General features: G+C 40.3%; 1 protein-coding gene across 5 annotated transcripts in view; it reads right to left on the minus strand.

The window, feature by feature from the left end:
- NCOA7 (nuclear receptor coactivator 7) overlaps positions 1–22,268 on the minus strand; it is a 93,030-nt gene that overhangs the window by 44,492 nt on the left and 26,270 nt on the right. For all 5 annotated transcript variants that reach the window (XM_065833953.2, XM_065833956.2, XM_065833957.2 and 2 more), the window contains exon 3: positions 2,833–3,086. In XM_065833953.2, the coding sequence (XP_065690025.2) occupies positions 2,833–3,086 (254 nt within the window). The remainder of the gene's footprint in view (positions 1–2,832; positions 3,087–22,268) is intronic.

Consider the following 22,268-nt stretch of genomic DNA (forward strand, 5'->3'; position numbering starts at 1 on the left):
AAAGGAGTGTTCCTTCCATTGGTCCCCAGGAAAAGAAAACAAGCCGTATCAGAGCCTCTGCTGTTTTAAGACAAGAAAACAAGGGTTATATCTGTCCTCACCTTAGAGATTTGGAGATTGAATGGTACAAATATATTCCAGAATTACAGAGCCAAGTGCTCAGAGAAAAGAAGGACATGAGGTTACACAGTAGAAACCTTCTGGCACTGTGACCTGTTCAGCCATTTAGCAGTGCCTCAAGAGAAATGATCAATATCCCCTACCATTAGGTTATTTGTAACAGTGCCACCACAGTCCTAGCAGATACGCTGCAGGGAACAATCCTGGCTGGGGAGAGGGATGCTGGAGGGTTCCCTTCTACAGGGTGCAGGAGCTGCAGCCCCTTCTGCTCAGCTCGGCCGTGCCACCCACCGGCTGCCGGCAACAGCGCAGTGCTCGCTGGATGCTGCGTGAGGAGCTCCTCGCCCCAGCACTGCGCTTCCACCTTCTGCAAAGAATAAGAAGTGTCCTTCAACCACTGTTCTCTACAAAGTGTGGCAGGGAGCGTCACCATCTTCTCCAGTTCTCTGCAACCTTCAGAAACTGTGTGACAGTCTTTCCACTGGAGAAGAGGGGTTTACTTAATCAACAAAATCCTTCTGACAGAGTATCAGACCTTGAATAAATCTATTAAAACATGTGACATTCAAAGTGAAAGAGTGAGGATGCCACTGTCAACATTTACAAATGCATACAGGTAAACAAATTTGTAAGCTTCTAACAAAGTGATATGGTGTACAAGGAACAAATTAGAGTGAGATGTGATGTTCTCTCTGTGTTTCTCTTAGAATAATAAATAAAGAGGGATTTATAGTCCTGCAAAATATGAAAGGGTGATGACTCAGAGGACAGGGGTCTTCATTCTTTTTGACTGACAGACATGGCCTTTCTAGGCTCAAAGCAGCTTATGACAAGACCTCTATCAAGCCACAAAATAAAATATGCATGCATCATCACATCAACACAGATGAGAATATGCGAGCGAGACTATTGCTACATCTAATGCATTTTTCTTTTGATTAGGAAACCTAAGTATTTTGGCAAACTGCAGAAAGCATTTATAAAAACAATTACTAATTCCTGTATCAGATTTTCTTAAAGTTCTATACAGTAAGTCAAAGCTGGGTAATTGGGAAGAAGCAACCATCAAACAAAACCTCTAAGCCCTCATGCAAACACACCTAGAAAGATGGCTAACCATAAATAAGAGACTGTTTTAGACAGAGCACCTCAGAAACATCAATAAAGGGACGACTCAGAGGGGAAAAAAATCACATGGAAGAAAAAAAAAAAAAAAGGGGCATATGCATCCATAATGTTAAATAATGAAGACAGATGCATAATGCCTGGATAATCCCTCTCAGCCAGTTTCATATGAAAGAATATCAACAATTAAAAACCAAAGCCTTTGCAGATTTGGCAGCACCTTCCCCTCACCGCAGCTCACGCATCCCCCAGCAGGGAACGCACACCTTCTGACAGAGCTCAGCTCAGCCACACGGATGGGTTTCTGAAGGCCAAATGTTTCAACAAGTCCAGTTCCTACGGGTCTCGGGAGAGCTCTCGGAAGCTGCTCAGGATGTTGGTGAGGGGCAGCAGCTTTGGGGAGAGCAGCAGTAACAAACGGGTGAGCAGGGAACCGCTGCCAAGTACTGCTGCAAGGGATGAAGGCGGGTGTAAGACATGCAGACTAGAGCTATGGCAACTAATTATTCCAGTGGAATGACTTCATTTTGAGAGTTGCACAGGGAACGCGGAGCTATTGCAATCATTTCACAATCAGCTATTTTTCATCTCCCTTTAAACTTTCACTTCTACAATTTTGATGCTCCACTGGGTAAAAAGTCTTTATTTAGGAACAACTGAAAGCAGGCATTTAAATAACAAAGAGGTTTCTCGCTCTGTGGATTTTGTCAGTCAGCTCTGTACTCAGCTCAACGGCAACACTCAATTCTTGTATTTCTCAACAGGAATTCTGTATTTCTGCAGAACCCAGAGGCTTTGCACACCTGCAGGATGGCTGGTAGTGTCTCAAGCCACCCCCACAACGATGTCAGTCCACAGGAAACATTAACACTTGTCTTGAACTAAAAGATCATTCCTAGAAAATATCAAGAAAAAATCCAGAAGGAGAAGTATTTTATAAATCTAAAATTACTTTAGAGAATCCAAAAAATTATAATCCAGGACTGCAAACAGATGTGTGTATGACTCATCTCACATATATTTAAGCACAAATCATTTTTTTCTGAATTACTTGCAAGAATAATCTAAAGCAGGTACTTATGATTAACTGAGGTACTGATGCAGTTGAGGGGTATAGGGGAAAGAATTTTTCCAACACCCAGGTCCTTTGACACCTTGTTTAAAAATATGTAGTTAATTTACTTACTTGTTCACACTTCAGCAGACAAAATGAATATAAATGAAGACTGAAGTCTTACACAGTATACATCAATTTATGAAACAAATAACCCCACCAAAAAACTGAACCCCAATATAATAAACACTGAAGACAAATCTTAAAAAAAAAAAAAGAGCAATAATAAACTTAACTGTTTACTATAACAACACGGAGTTTCAGAAAAGAGAAACAAGAAATAACTATATTTTAAGAACTGCAAAGTTAGAAGCAGATGATATGCAGAACTATGTAATTTTGTTTGTTTATATAGGAAGGACATCCAAAGTCAGCTATCATCTTAAGCAAGGCCTATAGAATATGAGAAAAGTACATTAACAAGCTATCAAAATAAACATATTTGAAAATACTACAGCATTAACATAACTCACCAGTACTGTAGTATCTTTTAAGTTCTGTGCGTCTGATGTCTTTCAGTTGATTGTATTTTTTCTTTTTCTTTTCTTTGTCTGGAGCGGTTTCCTTTTCCCCAGCAATTTTACAGTTGTCTTCAGAGGAACTGATTTGCTCCAAAATAACTTTACTTTCATCATCTTTCTCAGAAGGTGTTTTGGAAACAGGAGATCCAGGGGAATTGGCAGAGACAGTCTCGGTGTTTTGTTTGGCTTGCCTTTTCTTTTTCAAACTATGCATAAAGGAAAAAAACCCCACAACATTAAGATGCAGCCAACCTCCACACATCAGTTTACTCGCTAACTTGATTGTTTTACAATTAATTTAATATCAGAATTCCTTATAACTCAGTCAAAACCATACATTTGCATCAGTCATTTGGTAACTAAGATTATCCTACAGAATACTTTTAATCATCTCAAGGAAATCTTCTCAAGAATAATAAAAAAGGTAATAAAAGTTTTTACTGTTGTTTACTGGGGAGGACAAGTGGGGAAAAAGAAACAAAAAACATGAAAAAGTTGTTTTGTTTTAAGACCACTATACATCTAAACATAGAAAAACAAGATACTGAATCACATGCTCAAGATGAAGCTTAGGATAAAACAAAAACCTCCGATCATAATGTATTATAATGCAACAGCTAACATAACAATTTCACAGTCAACTGCTCTTGCTGTATAAAGCTACTTGGTTTGATATAAACTTGTTATTTATTTCCATTTTGTTCAAGGTTATCCCTCAGCAGCCACCCACGCTACTCCACATCTGTTCTTGCCCAACCCACACCACCTGGTGCTCCAAGTGTCATCCAGCAGCTCCTTCCGCAGCGCGACCGATGTGGCCGCAAACTGCTTGTAAAAGAACATTTCCCAGCTGCTGCAGCTCGCCTGGGAGAAATCTTAACAAGCTGCCTATAAATCTGCCAACTTATCACTATAGCAACACGAGTATTTTCTTTTGAGAAGACTCCTTAAAGCACAGTTCAAGTGAGAAAGATGCTTCAGGAATTCTAACACAGGATTTTCTGCTAAATCACCATCTTTAGCTCTGACTTTGCTTAGTGAGAGCAAAGGCTGCCTTTATGGGCTGAATCAGTGTCACTAAAATAGTCCTCAGTTAAGAATCGTTGACACGTAACACACAAAATGAAAAACTAATCTATCTAATGAACCTTCTCTCTAGTACATTAACTTCTTAGTTACAAGATACCTAAAGGAGGGAGTAGTAAATTAATCTTGTTAATGACAAAAACTGTTATGTGCAGAGGAAGAATAATGCACAGAAAATACAGACAATCAATGAGTCACCACAAACGGGAAAAGGTTACATGATCTCACAGCAGCAGCTTATGTAAGGGAAAACCTAATGTATTAACTTATTAATGTAATGTGGGAATTTCAGAGATTCTTCCTTCCACCTTTTCTATTTATATTCTATCAATGTATTTTTTCAGGGTACAACATAAATACACAGAGCATTTTAGAATTATAGTAAGACATTTCAGGCTACACACATTCTTTTGTTTGTTTTTAAATGAAACATTAAAACAAGTTCCCAAGTTCAGAATATCTAGCTTGAGACCTCTGAGAAGGCTCAGTTTCTCAGACCACATAACCAACAATTTCTAGTGAAACATCTCAAAAGGTTGTCTTGCAAAATGTGTATCTATCACACACATATGTATACGTTTTTCTTAAATACCCCCCAAGTACAGCAGCAGGAGATCCACGTTCTGCAGCCAACTCAGTGACGATGGCTCCTATTTCTGTGGTTCCCCATTCATTCAAACCCACTGATTTTTAGACAGGCAGTAGTAGTTCATGCTCTGCACAGCAAAAGAGATTTAGTGTGTGCGAAACTTCACAGATCAGGCCCTGATTACATATTAAAACAATCTACAGGGATTTCTAAAAGATAAAAGTGAATACATCTATATAACAAATGAAGTGTTTTGTTTAGACTAATGAAAATTTGAGTATGGAAAGGAAGCTTATTTTTGACTAATAAGCCACAGCCCTGATCAAAGGCTGCTGTAGCAACCGCAAAACATTACAGTCACATTGTATATACAATGTCTATATTTAGCCCTGGCAGAAATCTTTGCAAAGCAGCCCTTTACACTGAAATGCATATCCTTACCTCACGGTTGTACTTGATTCCAGGCTTGTAAATCAGAGACGGCCCTGACGTTTTACTGTAGTGACTTAATAACCTTCCTGCACGTGTGTGTATCACAGGGCACCCAAATCATCTGCTTCAGTAGACAAGAACTGGCAAGCACCCGCTGGCAGCCTCAGTTCTACTCACACTGCATCAGTGCCTTCCACTCAATCTCAGATTCCTAGTCTGTTTGTTTTGATCACAAACTCTGTTAAATAAGCTTTCTGTGGCATATATGCAGTACCTCAAAACAACAACAAAAAATCTGCTAATGGAAACACAACTATTTTGTGGAAAACAAAACAAAACACACACACACACAAAAAAAAGGAGGAAAAAAAAATTCTCTAGAGGTTAACAGTCCTTGTGACTACACTAACAGCTTCCATCAGCACTTTCCTTAAAACACACTCATTTGAACTCAAGTTTTCAAAGTTGCCTTAGGTAACTTTAAGAATAAAGAGCTAAAACAGAACTGTGATAGTAAAGAGGAAAGCAGAAGCAACTGTTTGAACTGACTGACCACAACATCACAGACTGATGCTTTTCCTTGTAACGTTTAATCTTGCCCGATTCCCACATCCCACGGCCCATCCAGAGCTCATCACACGACCTAGAGCTTCCACGGCCCACAGCTGCTGCTCTGGATGGGCAGCACCATAGGCACTTTTCAGGTGAGAGCGATCCAAGAATCTGGGCATGCCATAATTTCCATCCCATCCTCACGGCAGACATCAGATTTTCAGGTAGTGCCAAGGCTACTCCTCCTGCCCACAGCTCTGTTTCAAGGCAACGACCATCAACTGTCAAAGCGACAACTTTTACACCAGAAAAAATACTAGATAAGGACCAAGTATGACTTTCACCACAAGGACCCGGAGTTACTGCAACTCTGCCTAGGGCTATGATCTCTGTTGCTTTTAGACGTCTCTAAAGCCTGGCCAAAATTACCCAAAACCCTCCATTTCACTCAACTATAATATCCCAAGGAACCAAAATAAGCCTCCAACAACACTTAAAACCATGACAGCAGCCTCAAATTTACTATGCTTTTTGACATTACATGCACTCTCTTAGTAAAACAAATACAAAATCCTGTATACAAACAAGGCAATTCATTATTAACACGTGCTGGTACAGTGCTGCAGAGAGCAAAGAACAGACCCAGAGCGTTTACCGTATCTGGAACAAAACTCCATCCCCTTGAGGGATCCTCTTCAGCCTCCGTTCACCCTTCCCTCACACAGACCTGCGCACGCCAGCAAGGCAGACTGGGCACCCACAGCAGCTGCCAGTGCTGGTCCCGCTCCGATTTCAAACCCGTCATCTCCTGACCCGTCATCTCATGAAGAAGCTGGAGGCCGAAGGTCTCATTCGCTCTTCTCCCAGCTCTCACATATTTCTCACCCTCTGCAGCAAGAGCTGCCATGGAAGACGGGTTTAAGAACACCATTTGTCAATTTATTGCCTTCTTCAACTTCTTTGGAAGATTTCTAGTGGTTTTGTTGTGTTTTAAAGGGGATTTCTCTGAACAAAACCAACATTCAGTCTTGTCCTAACTGTTACAAGAGCAAAAGGGAGCTGAAGGCCAAATAAATAAATACATGAAACCATGCAGTTTGACAAGTGTCAGGTTTTGCAATTAAATCAGCCTTTCAGACAAAACAATATGCTTCTTCTCCAGAAAATGGAGAAGGTGTTACTGCAGATGTTTGTTTTTAAGTAACAGAGTCAATGGATATGTCAGGTTTCATTAGGAAAGTTGTTGGGGGAAGGAACAGGGAGAGAGAAAAGGGGAGGGCAGGATAAGCAAACAGCTTATCTGCAAAACCACTCCAGTTTCTGAGGAAAGAGTCTTATGCATCTGTAATTTCATTTAGACGCCAGATAGTGTTTTTCAAGGTAAATAGTTCTGACAGGCAAAACATTTCTTCTGAATTTATATAGAGGCATCCTTCTACAGCTCCTCAAACTGTTTTCTGAACAACTGATAAGCCATTTTCTATGCCTGTCCAAATACAGAGTTGTCCAGTTAAAGTGTCCAGTCTGTTACTGTGTACAACCTGTGCATGGGGGCTTTTCCACTGAATCCCATCGGAACCAGAGGAACTGGTTCTTAATGGGGACTGTGAGCTGGCTGCAGAGATCTTTCAGGCATCTACGCTGGAGAGGGAACAGGGAGCAACATGACAACCATTCTCATACCATTTAATAAAGACTAATGATCTGACACAGATGTAATTTCAGAGTAGGCAGGTAAAAATACAAGGTCAGCAGTACTCACTTAAATTAATTTTCAACGGACTGCTTAAAAGCTTGGGCACTGACTTACTGGAAGAGAGCTAGGAAAGACTTCAAGAACTAGACTACTTCATCTTCTATACCCAAGTCTATTTGGCTACCTATAAAAGGGAAGTAAAACTGCATTTTTAGAATAAAACAGCCTGAGTTTCCAATTACACTAACAAGGTAGGTGGTTAGTGTAAAAAGCAAACTGAGCAGAAAATGGAGCGTTAATGTTATCTGCACAACTTTCACTACGAGACAACAACCAACCAGTAAAGCTGTGCAACTCTAACACCAAGACAAAAAAGAAATGGAAATCTGACAACAATTCTTTTCTAGAAATTCCATTTGGTTCTGGTTAACACTTATTCAACAGAAATGCTTCACAAACAATTGAATAGGACATAATTTAATAAAAAATAATTAATCACAGATGAAGAGCACTAGGCCCATATTGTAGGCATGATTTTTACGATGTATTAGATTAATAAAATCATACGGCACAGACAACCCTTACTTTACAAACAAAAGCATCTAACAAAGTGGCCCGCCAAAAAATATATTAAAAAAAAAAAAAAGAAGAGGGAAGGGAGAAGAAATCTTCATTTTATCTTGAAGCTGACACAGTTTTCCTTTTGGGAAATTTTCCACAATGTGCATCCTCTAAAATGTCCCTTGATACCTGGCATACAATCAGCTTAACATCCTGCACAGCACAAACAGACTGTGTTCTACAAACATTTTTTTAATCCATTTATGTATATACGCAATAAGATTAACAGAACTTGTAAAAAATAACTTTAAAACACTTCAAACATCTTTAACTGTTTTGCTCCCATCAAGATTCCCATTAATTTACAGTGTGTACAAAATTACATACACCTGGATTACTTCTTTCAGGATTAACCATTTTCATGTTAATTTTAATCTCACTCAACATGTACTAATTTCTTTGAACCCTACATGCCTTTCTCCACCCATCCAGAATGGTTAAATACATCAAATCCATGACATTAGAAAGACCTACATACAGAAACCTTACAGTAAAAATCTCCATTAGGCTCCTAGCGGTCTGTTCCCAGTCAGTTACTCTATTCCCGCCTGCACAGATCATCCATCTCCCAGCTTGGTGCCAGCGGAGCTCGGCCAGCTCCGGGCACGGCTGTGCTCCCATCCCATCTGATGTAACCTCACAAAATAAGCAATCTCAGGCAAAATAAATCATTACTGTTTGCAGAGCCAGAGGAAGTCGGACTGCTTGCCAGGTTGTAACACTTAACTCCTGACTTCCACAGTGCAGACACGTTCAGTTCACTACAGGAAGGAATACAAAAGCGTTCATCCTCGGTGAGAAATCTTCCTAAAATTAAACAGCATCCAACCCACAAGAAAACACACTCCATGAGACACCAGTCACTTCAAGCTGGTATGCATCCTGTTTTGGAAATGAGCAAGCCACAATGCTGTATGTTTGCTATTAAAACAAACTATTAAGACAAAAATAGGGTATGGAACACATTTTTTTTTTTTTTTTTTTTTTTTACAAGAGATTTAAACAAGTCACTGCAAAGGGAAAAAAAGCTATGAAAAAAGTAACTCTGAAATAGTTATCAATAGTTCTAGTGGTTGCAGACATCGAAAAGTGTCCGTATTCTGGTCATTCCAAATAACAAAGAGCATCGACAGAAAGCTCTGATTGTAGTAGCACAGGTCAGAGCTGGAAAGCTCCACTTTTACTGGAACTCCCATTACTAATTTACAACAAACACCAGCACCAGGTTTCACACATGGTCAGTCATCAGCAATGCTGAAGAAAGTTGGCATGCTCCAAAGAGTAAAGTGCTGTACTAACATTCAATGTATGTCCATTTTCTTCCTGATACTGCCATTAGCTTAGAAAAACAAGTCGGTCTGCCTCTGTTTCACCATCTGTAATGTGGAGGGAAGGATTTGTAGCAAAGCTGTTCTGGAATTTTAAAGGCTTTGAAACTTCTGATAGAAAAACGTTCTTAGATTAAATGAAAATATGTTTATTTTCCCCCCTGGCTGATATCAGGGAATTTTAAATCGCTCACTTAAGCTCCCAATGTTTATTTTAGGGGAAAAAAAATAATCACCATTTTCTAGGGTAAAACTTGAGAGTTTAAAGCTGCAAGAAAGTTATTTTCTTAAATATAAGAATACAATGTTCCCACACAAATTAATAAACTTTCTGTTTTCAAAGGCAAAAAGTATTACCACCTTTTCTGTTTACTCAGTGAAAGAGGTTATGATGTATTCGGCACCCTGTTACCATGACAACAATCTAATAAAATCTTTTCCATAGGGAAAGGATTTTGGAAAACTCTTTTGTTTGATTTAGACATCCCTTCTCTTACAATCCCTGTTACTGCAGGCTCTCAAGGAACAGCTTTAGGCAGAAGGTAAACTGAAGAAATCCCTCCCTTTGGATGGCTCCTTTAACTTTGCCTGAAGTTCATTTAACAGGCTTGTTCAATTAAACCCTCACCACAGATCTATCTTGTCGCAAATACCACCTCTTACCACACTCCCATCCTGCTCCTCCTCTTCTACTTTGCTGATGATGCCAGATACTTTCTCCTACTGTGGTCTTCATTAATCACCCCAAACCTCTCCTACACATGCAATGAATTCTTCCCAAAGCAGCTCAGCAAGACTCTGTCCCCTTACTGAAGCCCTGGCCAGAGAAGAACAGCCTTGCCATGTCACCTCCAGCCAGTGCTGGGCTCCCAGGCCCCGTGCCAGCTCCCAGCTGGCTGAAACTGTAAGAAAAAGGGAACTGCAGTCACAGGGCAAAGGAGGATATTGCAGGGAAGCTGAACAGTTTCTGCACAGGAGAGTCACACCGTATTAAAACTGTTAAGATCATTTGATGAGGACAATAAGTACATGGTATTCAGGCTGGGTGAAGCACATCTCAAGTTCCCCCTGAAACCTTGACAAACCCCTCCCTCCCTGCCTCAATTGAACACTCTTCAAGAAGTTCAACTTCTGTGAAACAACAAGGAAAGCCCTTTTAAATTAGTAATTTATTAACATACGGAAACAAAGGTCAAGAACTGAGTACAGCGCAAAAGAAGAAAAGAGACTGGGTTACACAGAGAGCTGTGGGGGACATGTGCTGCTCCATACAGTTGTGGCTGCACACCCACTGTCTCCCATCAGGTACATACCAAACCTTCCTGACAATACAGCACCAGTTTGAGTATTGATTAAACTGCCTGAAAAGGTCGGAAGGAAATTTAGCACTCAGTGACTCAAACAGCAATAAACATTCATAATGAAGCGATAAAACTGTGCATGAAAAATCAATGGTCACTTAAAGCAAAATACACAGGAAATGCGGCATACATCATACGGTGATAAAGGAGCTCAACCCACCTCCAGGAAAAAAATTAAGGTAATGGTATTTTAGTATTTCTTATATGAGAAGTACCAAGGGCACCACATTAAATTCTTTCAATAAATACTTTCAGATACAGTGAAAAGCACATAAAAATAAATAGCTTAGGCATGCTGTGTTTGCTAAAGATGTAAACAGGTACAAAAAACAACTAAGAAAATTCATGATGGGCCTGTGAATGGCTACAGAGAACACAGTTGCAGGAATACAGCCTTTTTTGTTTGGTTGGTTTTGGTTTGGGTTTATTTTGGTTTTGTTTGTTTGTTTTTCTTTTTCTGAGCATGTACCTACACAACAAGCTGCGAGAAGCCCATATACCTGTGGGCATACTCATGAGGGATCCCTGCATTCACTCACTTGGGTTTTTTTGTTTGGTTGGTGGGTAGGTTGTTTTTCATTTTGAACACCCCAAACTGGCCCCTGTCCAAGATAAAGCACGGTCAGTACATCGGCAATAGGGCAAAAAGTACAGCAAACCCCTAAAATTCAGGAGGAGCATGGTACTATCGAGGTAAAGGAGACTCAGCTCAAACCTTGTAGCTCAAAGAAGCGTTTTAAGCCACTTTCATCAGCAAAAAAGGCACCTCTCTCTCTGCACACCATTGATCCTGTCTCCAACAGTTGTCCCCATCCTCACATACAAGTGCTTGCTGCAGCCCCATAAGGACCAGATCTGTGAAGTTATCTACGTTAAAGATAACCCAGCAAAAGTCTCAACACATAAATGTATTTTGCAAAATCAGATCACTGCCCCATTAGATCCCACTTGGCTGTGCTAACATCTGTATCAACACAAAGGAGAAGGCCAAAAGAAGAGACAAGGCTGCTCTTCCAAGCAGAAGTGTTGGTTCTAAGGCACTTTGCCCAGACTGAGGGGCTTGTCAAGCTACAGCCTCATTTGTTCCCTGTAACATTAGGCTGAGATCAGCAAAAACAGGAAGCCAGAAAGCCAAGCCAGACACAGGCCATGCAGCACTGAAGTAGTTGTGGCAGCTTCTTCCCACTTACCCAGAAAAGGCACTTTGATGATGGGAAATTTTCATAAGGGTTTGAGCTGCGAGAGCTGGGAGACAGGAAACTTCCACCGATTGCAAAAAGCAACGGAACAGTGACTTTGCTTCTCCAGTGGCAGTAGGGAAGAGATCATTGCTCTCTTCATAAAGAGGACCTTAATTCTGAGGAAGTTGACTCAACTCAGTAAGTGAAGTCACCTGGCTGACTTTGCTGATCAGCAAGGTCAGGGGGATCCAAAAGCAACCATGGTCAAGAAGTCAATGATCAAAGTGAGTTAAAAATTCAATTCTTTATTTGAATGACCACTAAAATGGATATCTTAGGGAGGAGACAAAGATTTAGAGCATCTGTCTGCATTAGCTCTTGCTTTTATTTAAAAAGTTACTTTGAAAATTAACATTTAAATATCAAAGCTCTCTGCATCACTGCACCATTCTGTATGGCATAAAACTACAGATTTAATACAGAAGTAAACAGAAGTAATTTTAAAAAAGAAAAACACAAAAAAATATACAACTTCTTATTTTCTTCTTATTAATAGAGAAAACCAGGATGAAAGAAAAACAAAACAAAAACACAGTACACACACCACGACTAAAAAAGAAGCCAAACTAATGGTTTTATATGCTAACATTCATGATGACACAAGAATTATCCAAATGCCATCATGTATTTCTCAGGAATTCTGTTAATCACATCTGGAGCTCATGTTGCGCACATGCTTACAGACAGGTTGCAAACCCATCTGTTCAGGAACAAATTCACAGCAAGAAGCACTGTGACACAAGTGGAGAAAGGATCTATTTAAAGTATTTCGGAGTGGATGTTAAAAACAAATCCCAACCAACCAACTGAGACTCATGTCTCAGTTCTGTGTTTGCATTCATTGTCCCCACACAACTTGAAACCTATTTTGCATGCTGAGCGGTTTAATTGGTGTCCTGAATAGAGTTCCCATTAGCTGACACTCAGCACAGAAAAGGAAATGCCCAAGTGTACTGAAGATCCTGTTACATGGATTAAAGTTCTAAGAAACACCCAGCAATGCTGACACTGGATGGGAAAAAGAGGAATCTTCAGTGTTTAGAATAATGACTGATATTGTCTCATACAGTGGATATTTCATAACTGAGAATGATAATTGCCTCCACCCAGATGAGGTGTTTGCATCAATGCTGCTATACAAAATAACATGGCATCACCTTTTTAATACTATAGTTAAAAGATCATTAACCATAAAGATGACAAGACAGGGCAGGGTTTGTCTACATGGGACAGTCACATGGCAGTCATGTACCAACGCAACTTCTGATACGCATATAACTTATGTTAAAATGAGTATCTGGCATGGTCATTCTTCAGTAGCCTTACCATTATACTAGGGCAGCAGGTCCTCCATTATGCTTACACTTGCAAGAAACAAAGTGTGTGTTAATTACTGCATCTTAAAATTTCTCTGTGGTTTTTATATCAAATATTATATCATTTATGCTTTTATTTTTGACTGACAAATAGTTTGGATTTTTCCACTTACTCTTCAGCTGAAAGTTCTAACTTGTGATTAATATATTTACAGTTGGAAGAAGCAGATATTACTACCAGGGAAAGGCAAAGGCAAGAAGTAAATCTTGCTCTCCATCAGCGTGACGAGGCAACAGAAGAACACAAGAGGTTCTGCTCCATCTACATTCTCACATTCTCTAGACTCTGTGAGTCCAGGTCTCATCACACTTCAGGCAAACACCGAACTAGAATAATAAGCTGAGGAAACCAGAAAGTTTCAGTGCTCTTGAACCTGATGTCACAAGGCAGCTCATCTGCTTAGCACTGAGCGTCCTGGCTCCTGGCAGCACACACACGCACAGAGGCCAACCGCTGCCTCCACCCTGCAGAAGCGGAACAGGAGGGTGGTGGGGAGAAGCCACCAGATATCTTCAGTGCCCTGCTGCGTCCAAGGACAACAGCCTCCCAGCAAACTCGGCCGGCTGGGGCCAGATAAGGCAGGTGCTCTGTGATACCCCGTTCCCCTCTGCCCATTCCCTTCTGGGCTGGGAAGGGAAGCGTCCTGGCACGCTAGTCCTATCCCTGCTACATGTATGGGGAGCTGCTAGCCTCCCCTCCTCTGGCTGCCCCAGTGTTTCACCCCACAGCAGCAGTGCCTTGGACCTGCTCCACCACCCTTGCTACAGCTCTATTCTGCTAGCTGCTGTCACCATCCTGTTAAAGCCAACAGTATGATTCTTCATATGCATAAAATTTGCTCAAAGGCATCAGTTCATGGGACCAGAGTCACATGCTGCAGTTTTAAGACACTCTACGGGATTGCCAAAAAGGCTTTTTGGCAGCATCTGTAACACAAAACACAAAAAACCTTTCTCAGCCTCAGGCAAGCGAACTGCTACATGCAGCACCTGCTGTGATCCAGGTGGAAAGAGGGGCATCATCTTTTTAACGCAGACAGTGAACATAAGGATACATCTTCTGCTTAAGGAGATTTCATTTTTAAAGACAGTCTGATTGAAACATGTGATTAACACCTCGAAGGCATATATTTATGGAAGCATTATCGAAAGCAAAAATCCAGCAGCTGACAGAAATGCATTGTTATGTCAAAAACATAAAATATAATTTAAACTAAGTTTACTTCTGATTGGCTAGATGTTAAGTTTACATCTACTGAAACAAAAACAGCCACTGCAGAAAAACAGTAGTAAAACATTAGAGTTGTTATCAGTACATTAAGTGTTATACAAATATAAGTTTTCTGTGCCAGAGACTGCTGTCTGACAGGAAAATACTCAGTGCATTAAGAGAGAGAGAGAGATGATTTATAGCTCATTTACATTACAAAGGTTTTCCAGCATAAGGACAATTCTCTCCCTCCTCCCCAAATTCCTAACCAGTTCTGCTGCTCTCCTTGGGATTTTCTCTCACACAAATCAATAGGACAAATCCCATAGACTTCAGTGGAATTGCATAAGAAAGCATAGCTAACATACAAGCTTACATTTCAGATGGTCCTAGGAAACACTCCCTGCCCAGACTACAGAGTAGGACAGAAAATGACCACCACAAATCTACACTTTTAACCCAGCTTCCCCTAATCAGATTGGCAGGAGCAGGGCAAGGTGGGGAGAAATCCTGTCCAAACCCAGTCTGGAAGCTGGATTAATGCTGAGAGCACAACAGCTTACCAGCCTGGCACCACAGGGAACCTAACACTGTCAGGAATACCAACACAGCCTCTTACCCTGTGCAAAGCCCCAGGGAAGGCAGCAGAAACTACAGCACATGCAACTAATTGTTTAAATATGATCCACAGCATTTCTTCTCTTACCAACAGAATTCCCTTAGTTATAATAGCTACATAATACTTTGCAATCTCTCAGTGAGAGGGGAAAAACTGCCCCTCTCCAAAAGCACATTCTACTAGTATCATTCGTATCTTTCTCTTTAAACGTGCAGCACCAATACCAGAAACAGGCCATCCCACCAGCCAAACCAACAATCCGATGTAGCATGGCACATGGCAGAAACAAAAAGGCAAGTCTTGAATCATGGCAGCAGATACAAGGCACGCAGCTTCATCTGTGGGCCAGAAACACCAGCCCCCAAGGCGCATGTCCAGCTTCTTATCAGCCTGGGTTTACTTCAGTCCAGCAAACTCTAACATATCTCATGATGCTGACTCTTCTCCTTCTCAAAACACTGTACACCCCACTCCCCACCATGATGTGGCACAAGGCACAGGAGAGCTGACCAGGGCTGCTGCCACAAGGTGGGAGAACAGCTGCGATCTCCCAGAGCATGAGCAAGCGATGATTAACAGCACCACCAGAAGTCAGTACAATTAATTATCTCTTTAGGTGTGTGCCTCCATGTCACTTAAACACAACTGTGGCTGCTTCTGGAACTGGCTCTCAGGCCACAGCATCTCCTTGATAGCAGAAACTCTGCCATCTGTAAGAGTTGTGGCAAAAGCAGGAGGCTGAGTGGAACCACCTCTTTTGATAGCATCTTACACAGCATTGCTTTAAATTGACAGCGGAACTACACATCTGCCAAGTATTAATGCTAAATTTGCACTGGCACATACGGCTGTGGGCCACAGGGAAGGGGAGGAAGACAAAATACATTATTACTATGTTAATAGCAACTCTTATCAAAACTGCACAGACCCCCACATCAAAAAGTCTATCGTGTAACTATTTATGTTCTAAAAATGAGACTAAATAAGTTTTTTTTTTTTTTTTTCCGGTTTCTTTTTAAAGGCTGATACAAGACATCCAAATGTCCCTTTGGGACAAGTAAATATAAAGTCATTTTATGCTTGCTGCCAAACAAGCCAGCTGTATACATATCTAGCAAGGTGATTAGTGAAAATTCTGAAATTGCTGGTATGAGACAGCACGTTTGAAGATTAAATAAACAGAAACTCTCTTGTCTATATATACTGTGATACAGCCCTCAAAGATATCAAGAACATTGTGAAACTCTTGCTTTCTTCCCTTTCCTAAAAAAAAAAAAGCCTCTTTATACAGAGCCCACACTGTTACCCAGTCTCACTTCACATGCACGGGGAAGTGAACGGCTGAGGAGATTAACCATGTTTCCCGTCTTACGCAAGCTTTTTATCTCCATAAATAGCATTTCTTCTACTGGAAAACTTTGAGAAACTCTGAAGAAAGCCTCAGGGCCCCATTATATACTTTCACTAACTCTCTTATCCAATAACAAAATTCTTCTTCAATCCTAAATTACTCCAGTACTCTTGAGGATGAAAGCACTGGAAAGAACTGAGACTGTACAAACCACTGTCTTATTTATGCTTCCCAGAAGAAGCAATCACATTGGGAATAATTCTGCGATTCATAGGCTAAGTAGACAACAGTAATTCATGCTCTTCTGCTGACTCTCATCCTGCACCACAGAATTACAAGACCGTCAATATAAAAACCTCAAAGTCCAGAAAGCAACAGGCATGCAAGATGAAGAAACCTTTCCCAAGATAAGCAACTGCTCAACACACTTTTCCCCTGTTCTCCAACACTCTTTGCAAAAAGCAGGTTCAATTTTCCCCCAACTCTCATTCTCCAGGTTTACACCAATGATAAAAAGAAAAAATCCACATTTATTATATATACAACAGTAGGTTTATAAGCAATGAAGAGCAAGTGTCTCTCAAGCATCTGAAGGACATGATCAGCCTCCCAAAACTCTACTCAAACGCTCCTTGTGCTGCTGCCTGTGACATTCTAGACATTCTTTAATGTCTGAAAACTGCAATGGTTGCAAAGGACAGCTGAAATACTAACCTACACAGCAGCAGGCGGAAAGTCTGCTGAAAACATTGAAACCCCTCCGTTTTAGGTAACTGGAAGGCAAATCACGGTGCTGTATGTTTCAGAAAATATTTTACAGCTTCTCTCAGCACCCAACATAGCAAATCAACTATCCCCCACATATACTCCTAAATAACAGAGAATATAATATCCATTGCACGCCATAAATCTGTAGTGATATCTTCAGCTTTTTCTTAGAAAATAAATCACCTCAGCCATACATGTTATTGGTCAAAACAATACGAGTCAAACTCAATACTGTTTTTAGTTTCGGTAATAGGATTATGAGGTAATGTTTATATGCCTGGAAGCAGTGCTAAGAAACTTCCATTATACAGATGAGCTGAAATGATGTATTATTTCCTAGAGTCATTTAAAAAAGTTTAAGCATCTCCAGGATCTTGGCTTGACTATTCTTCACGCCCAAGATAAATCTCCACAATGGTTTGTTTTAAAAACAATGTGTGGAAACTTTTCCTTCTAAAAGCAAAAACTAAATTATGGGTGCTACAGGAAACCTGAATAAACATCAACACTTTGGCTCAGCAGAGCAAGAACAATTGCAAGGAGACGACTGGAGAAACAGTGATTTGAGGAGCAACGGACATTTGAAGCCTGTTGAGTGGATATGATGAGTCTGGTCAATAAGAAAAGCACCTAATACAAAAACCTATGACAAAGTCTCACATATAGCAGATGCCCTCAAGAAAGTATGTCTATGCATATATTCCTTATCTGGGTTTCCCTCCTTCCTAGCCACTACTGATATCCTCCCCTTCCACACATTTCCTCTTTTTCCCCCATTTTTCTCATTATTTCCCATTATTATATTTATTCCCATTTTTCTCATGTCATTGTCTTCTTATGTCTTAACAGCCACAGGAATGAAAAATAAGAACTATACCAATACTGAACACGGGAATATAACAGAACAAAGCCAGAGAAATCCCAATTAGAAGTTTATAAACCTGTGAGTTTATAAAACGCAGAAGACTGAACAAAGGAGTGATCACAGTACGTCAGACCAAGGGTCCGTGCAAGCCAATATCCTGCCTCCAACAGCAGCCACCAGCAAGGACCAGGGAAAGACCATAACAATACAACAAGTACAGATGTCTCCTTCTCCAGCTACACTTTCCAGACTCTGGCTGTTTACAGCTCAGCACTGATGCATTAATGATTCCTGCTGTCATGGATTGTGAATGTTTAATAGGAAAGTTAAGGTTAGGCCATAAACAACCAATGTGATTAGAATGTTGTATAGCATTTGTTGTATAGTTTGTTTTACTTAGTTTTAGGTATTAATTAGGAGAAGAAAAAAAGCTCTAAATTAGAGCCTGCTAACAAGTAAATGATAACTGTACTAAACACTCTCTACATAACTTTTTAAAATCTTGGTTTTCATGTACAAATCTTAATCTGTATGAATGTAAATTTATCTAAGCCAAGAATCTAAACTAAATTGAAACATGCCATGAATTCCTTTATTTCCCTTAAATACTCACACCATAAGGCACCAGGAGGTGAACATCAGGTTGTACAACTGGCTTCAGGTTCCGACAGAGTATTAGCAATCTGGAGCTAAAGGGAGTCTCTGTCTACTCAGAGGGGGGCTTAAAGCATGTCCCAGACATTTATGTAGTCTTTTTTTGAAAGAATGATGGTAACAAGACCAATGTAAATTAAGTAAACACAAAAGCACCCAAATCCCAGTGAGAATATTTTCCCTAATATAAGCACTTCACCCTTGACTTCAGAAACCTGGCTCTCAGTGGTGACCAAAAAAAAAAAAAAAAGAGACCAAGAACTAACATTTGTAATTCCCTGGAAACTATTAAAAAATAATTCAATATAAGTATCAGTTTTATGGTTCATCTCTATACAGCACTCTTCAGATGAAGGTCATCACAAGTTGGACTCATAACTATTAATAATACTAATGTAAGAATCTCTGTCGTCTATTGAAAAGTAACATTTTTTCAAATACAGCACTATTTATTTGTTGTTCTCTGTTAACAAACTAATAGAGAGCTACTTGACAAAGATCATAGACAGATCATATAAAGCATGGAGAATGCTGAGTAACTCACAGTCAAGAACATTAAGAGAGACAGAAAACTTGAAACTAAAAGAGCGCCTTTTGTCAATCCTTCAGAAAACTACTCAAAATTCTTTCCTTATGATTTCTCATCTCCTAGACCTTCTTGTCTAAATATATCGAGTATCATACAATAGCACATGCAAAGCAATTCCAGTTTCAAGCTGTATGTTCAGTGTTCCAGCCTACCAACTTATATCCAAGGCAATTCTTTACACATGACATATGTCACTCATCTTGGTAGTTTCTTTTTACATTAAAATCTTGATAGCTATTCATTTCACTAGGTAACACACCTCTGAATTTGACCCTATGATATGGGCAGGGGAAAACCAAGAGGTTCTCCATTCTCTGAGGAGACAGGGAAGATAAAGGGAGTGCAAGCAGAGGGAAATGGTACCAGCGTTCAAGGGGACATAATCACAATAAAAAGTACATAATGTCACATTATAGTCAAGGACCCAATACACATAGATGTGCCATTGTACATCTATAACACACTGTACCATTTATTTTTGGACTTGCTAGATACCAAGACAGACTTCACAGCAAGAGGAGACAGTTCTTTGCAAGAGCTGGGGTAATATTGGTCCATTTGGGAGCTAATGACACAGAAATCAACAGAAGAGTCTAAAAACAAGGCTTGAAGAATTAGGCAAGAAACTCAAACTACACAGAATAGTCTTTAAGTAGGAGTAGCAGTTTTAAATAAGGACCTATTGCATAAGAGAAATTTATGCCTGCATGTTACTCTTTTACTTCTTGCCTGTTAAACTCCCACAAGCTGTACCGTCTTGCCTGCATATGGAATTTAAATTGGTCTTTAAAAAGTTTTGTAGAGATTTCTAATTTGCTTGAAAAGTTACTTGTTTCATTTCTTGCAAACCAAGACAAAAAAATAAGCCCTTCACCACAAAACACAGTGGGTAAAGCAGCATTCGGTAAGAAGCAAAAAATGGATGGTGAGGTTTTTATTTCAGCTTCACTCACAACAGGAAGGGGAAGAAACCTGGGACGACTCAGGCACTCAGACCATGAAGATCTGTAGTGGAAATACACGATGACCGGGTGGCTCTCTTCTACAGATAAATTTTAAATATTTTGAAGGATAAATGTTTAAATGAGCTTATTTGCAACACTAAATTTTTGGGATAGAGATGCAGACAGTTATTTCATGTTAATCCTGCTCCCTCTCTGGCAATTCAGGAGCTGTTTTTTCAGCACACAACTACCACCATGCTAACCACTTCAAGTATTTTGGGGTTCTCAAACCAACCTTTCCCACAATTGCTAATGCTAGTCAGACACTGAGCACCACCCCTACCAAAAGCTGCTCAGGAGGGCCAAAAGCCACTTCTGATGAGAACTCAGACAGGTCAGGATGCTGGCAGGGCAGCGAGGCTGCTGCTCGTTCCGCTGTTCACGCCCACATGCTCCCTTGCTCTGAGCACAGAGAACTTGTGTTTCTGTTAGCAGGAAATTAAGAGAATGAGCCATCATCTCCCATTTTTTAGTTAATGCCTCTGTCCTTGTTAATACCACAACAACCTTTCCCCTCACATTTAAGATTATTAACAATTGTGCGTTTTCATTAATATAGTCCGCAAGTTAGCTACAAACCATGTTATTTCATCAGCATTTAATATATAAATTTTCTTCCTTCTAACCAGAATATAAGCAGGATCCTTCTTCTCAGCCCTGGGTGGAGCAGAGCCCTTTTCCCCACTCTCCCACCATCGAGCAGAGTTTTCCCTTGTGCTGGCAAAACATCTAACCCCCTTTCCCATTCTCTTCCCTGCTAAGGAGTAAAGTCTTCTCCCATGAAAATCTGATCACAAGCAAAAATAACGAGATTCAGATACGGAGTGGGGAGAGTCTTTGTCTCATAAGGATGTTTACTATACATAAATGTAGATTCTGTAAATACTATTATTATCTTCGACTAACAAAATGTAACAGTAATAAGAGGTAAGGGGTGATAAAAAACAGTAAAGGAAGTAGAGGAGTGCATGTGTTGCAGAATCAGCTAAGCTTGTGCTCTTGGCTTAACAAATATGAGTCCAAGCTGGCAGGAAAATCAGGGTGTTTGAAGTAGCACACAAAATATGAGGGCCAGATCATATTAAATTTGGGTGCTTAAATTTAAGGACAGAACAGGTGTCCACAAAGCAACCAAAATTGACAGCAACATCAAAGCATGTACCTGATTGTGGGGGACTATGGTGGGTCCTTGGATTCCCTGATGGAGGGCATGGCAACAGAAATTAGCCTTGAAGATATTAAGGCCTACCCATGAGAAAGATGGAAGTAAAGGAGTATCCAGAGATGTTAAGGATGTACCCGTGAGAGAGAAGGGAGTAGAAGAGTAACACTGATAGCAAAAATAGCCAATGAGATGTTACCAAGTCATGTGAAGAGACACATGAATTGGTAAAACTGTATAAAAACGCACTTGTGGCAATAAATGGCATGTACTACTTTCATCCTGGAAGAACTTAGTCTATGTCGTTTGCCCGTCTCAGCCACAACACCTGATGAATTTATATTGGCATCCTAATATCAGGTACCTAAGCTGGGAACTTCTGTCTACACCTAGTCAAAAGTGAAATTTTTAGAAGCTGAAAAAAAAATGTAGGGACATTGTTAGAACTCCTTTGTATCACAGTATCACAGTATCACAGTATGTTTGGGATTGGAAGGGACCTCAAAAGATCATCTAGTCCAATCCCCCTGCTGGAGCAGGAACGCCTAGGTGAGGTCGCACAGGAATGTGTCCAGGCGGGCTTTGAATGTCTCCAGGGAAGGAGACTCCACAACCTCCCTGGGTAGCCTGTTCCAGTGCTCTGTTACCCTCACTGAGAAGAAGTTCTTTCTCAAATTTAAGTGGAACCTCTTGTGTTCCAGCTTGATCCCATTGCCCCTTGTCCTATCATTGTTTGCCACTGAGAAGAGCCTGACTCCATCCTCATGGCACTCACCCTTTATATATTTATAAACATTAATAAGGTCACCCCTCAGTCTCCTCTTCTCCAAACTAAAGAGCCCCAGCTCCCTCAGCCTTTCTTCATAAGGGAGATGCTCCACTCC

This window comes from Patagioenas fasciata, chromosome 3, assembly GCF_037038585.1.
Source record: "Patagioenas fasciata isolate bPatFas1 chromosome 3, bPatFas1.hap1, whole genome shotgun sequence".
Classification (NCBI taxonomy): domain Eukaryota; kingdom Metazoa; phylum Chordata; class Aves; order Columbiformes; family Columbidae; genus Patagioenas; species Patagioenas fasciata.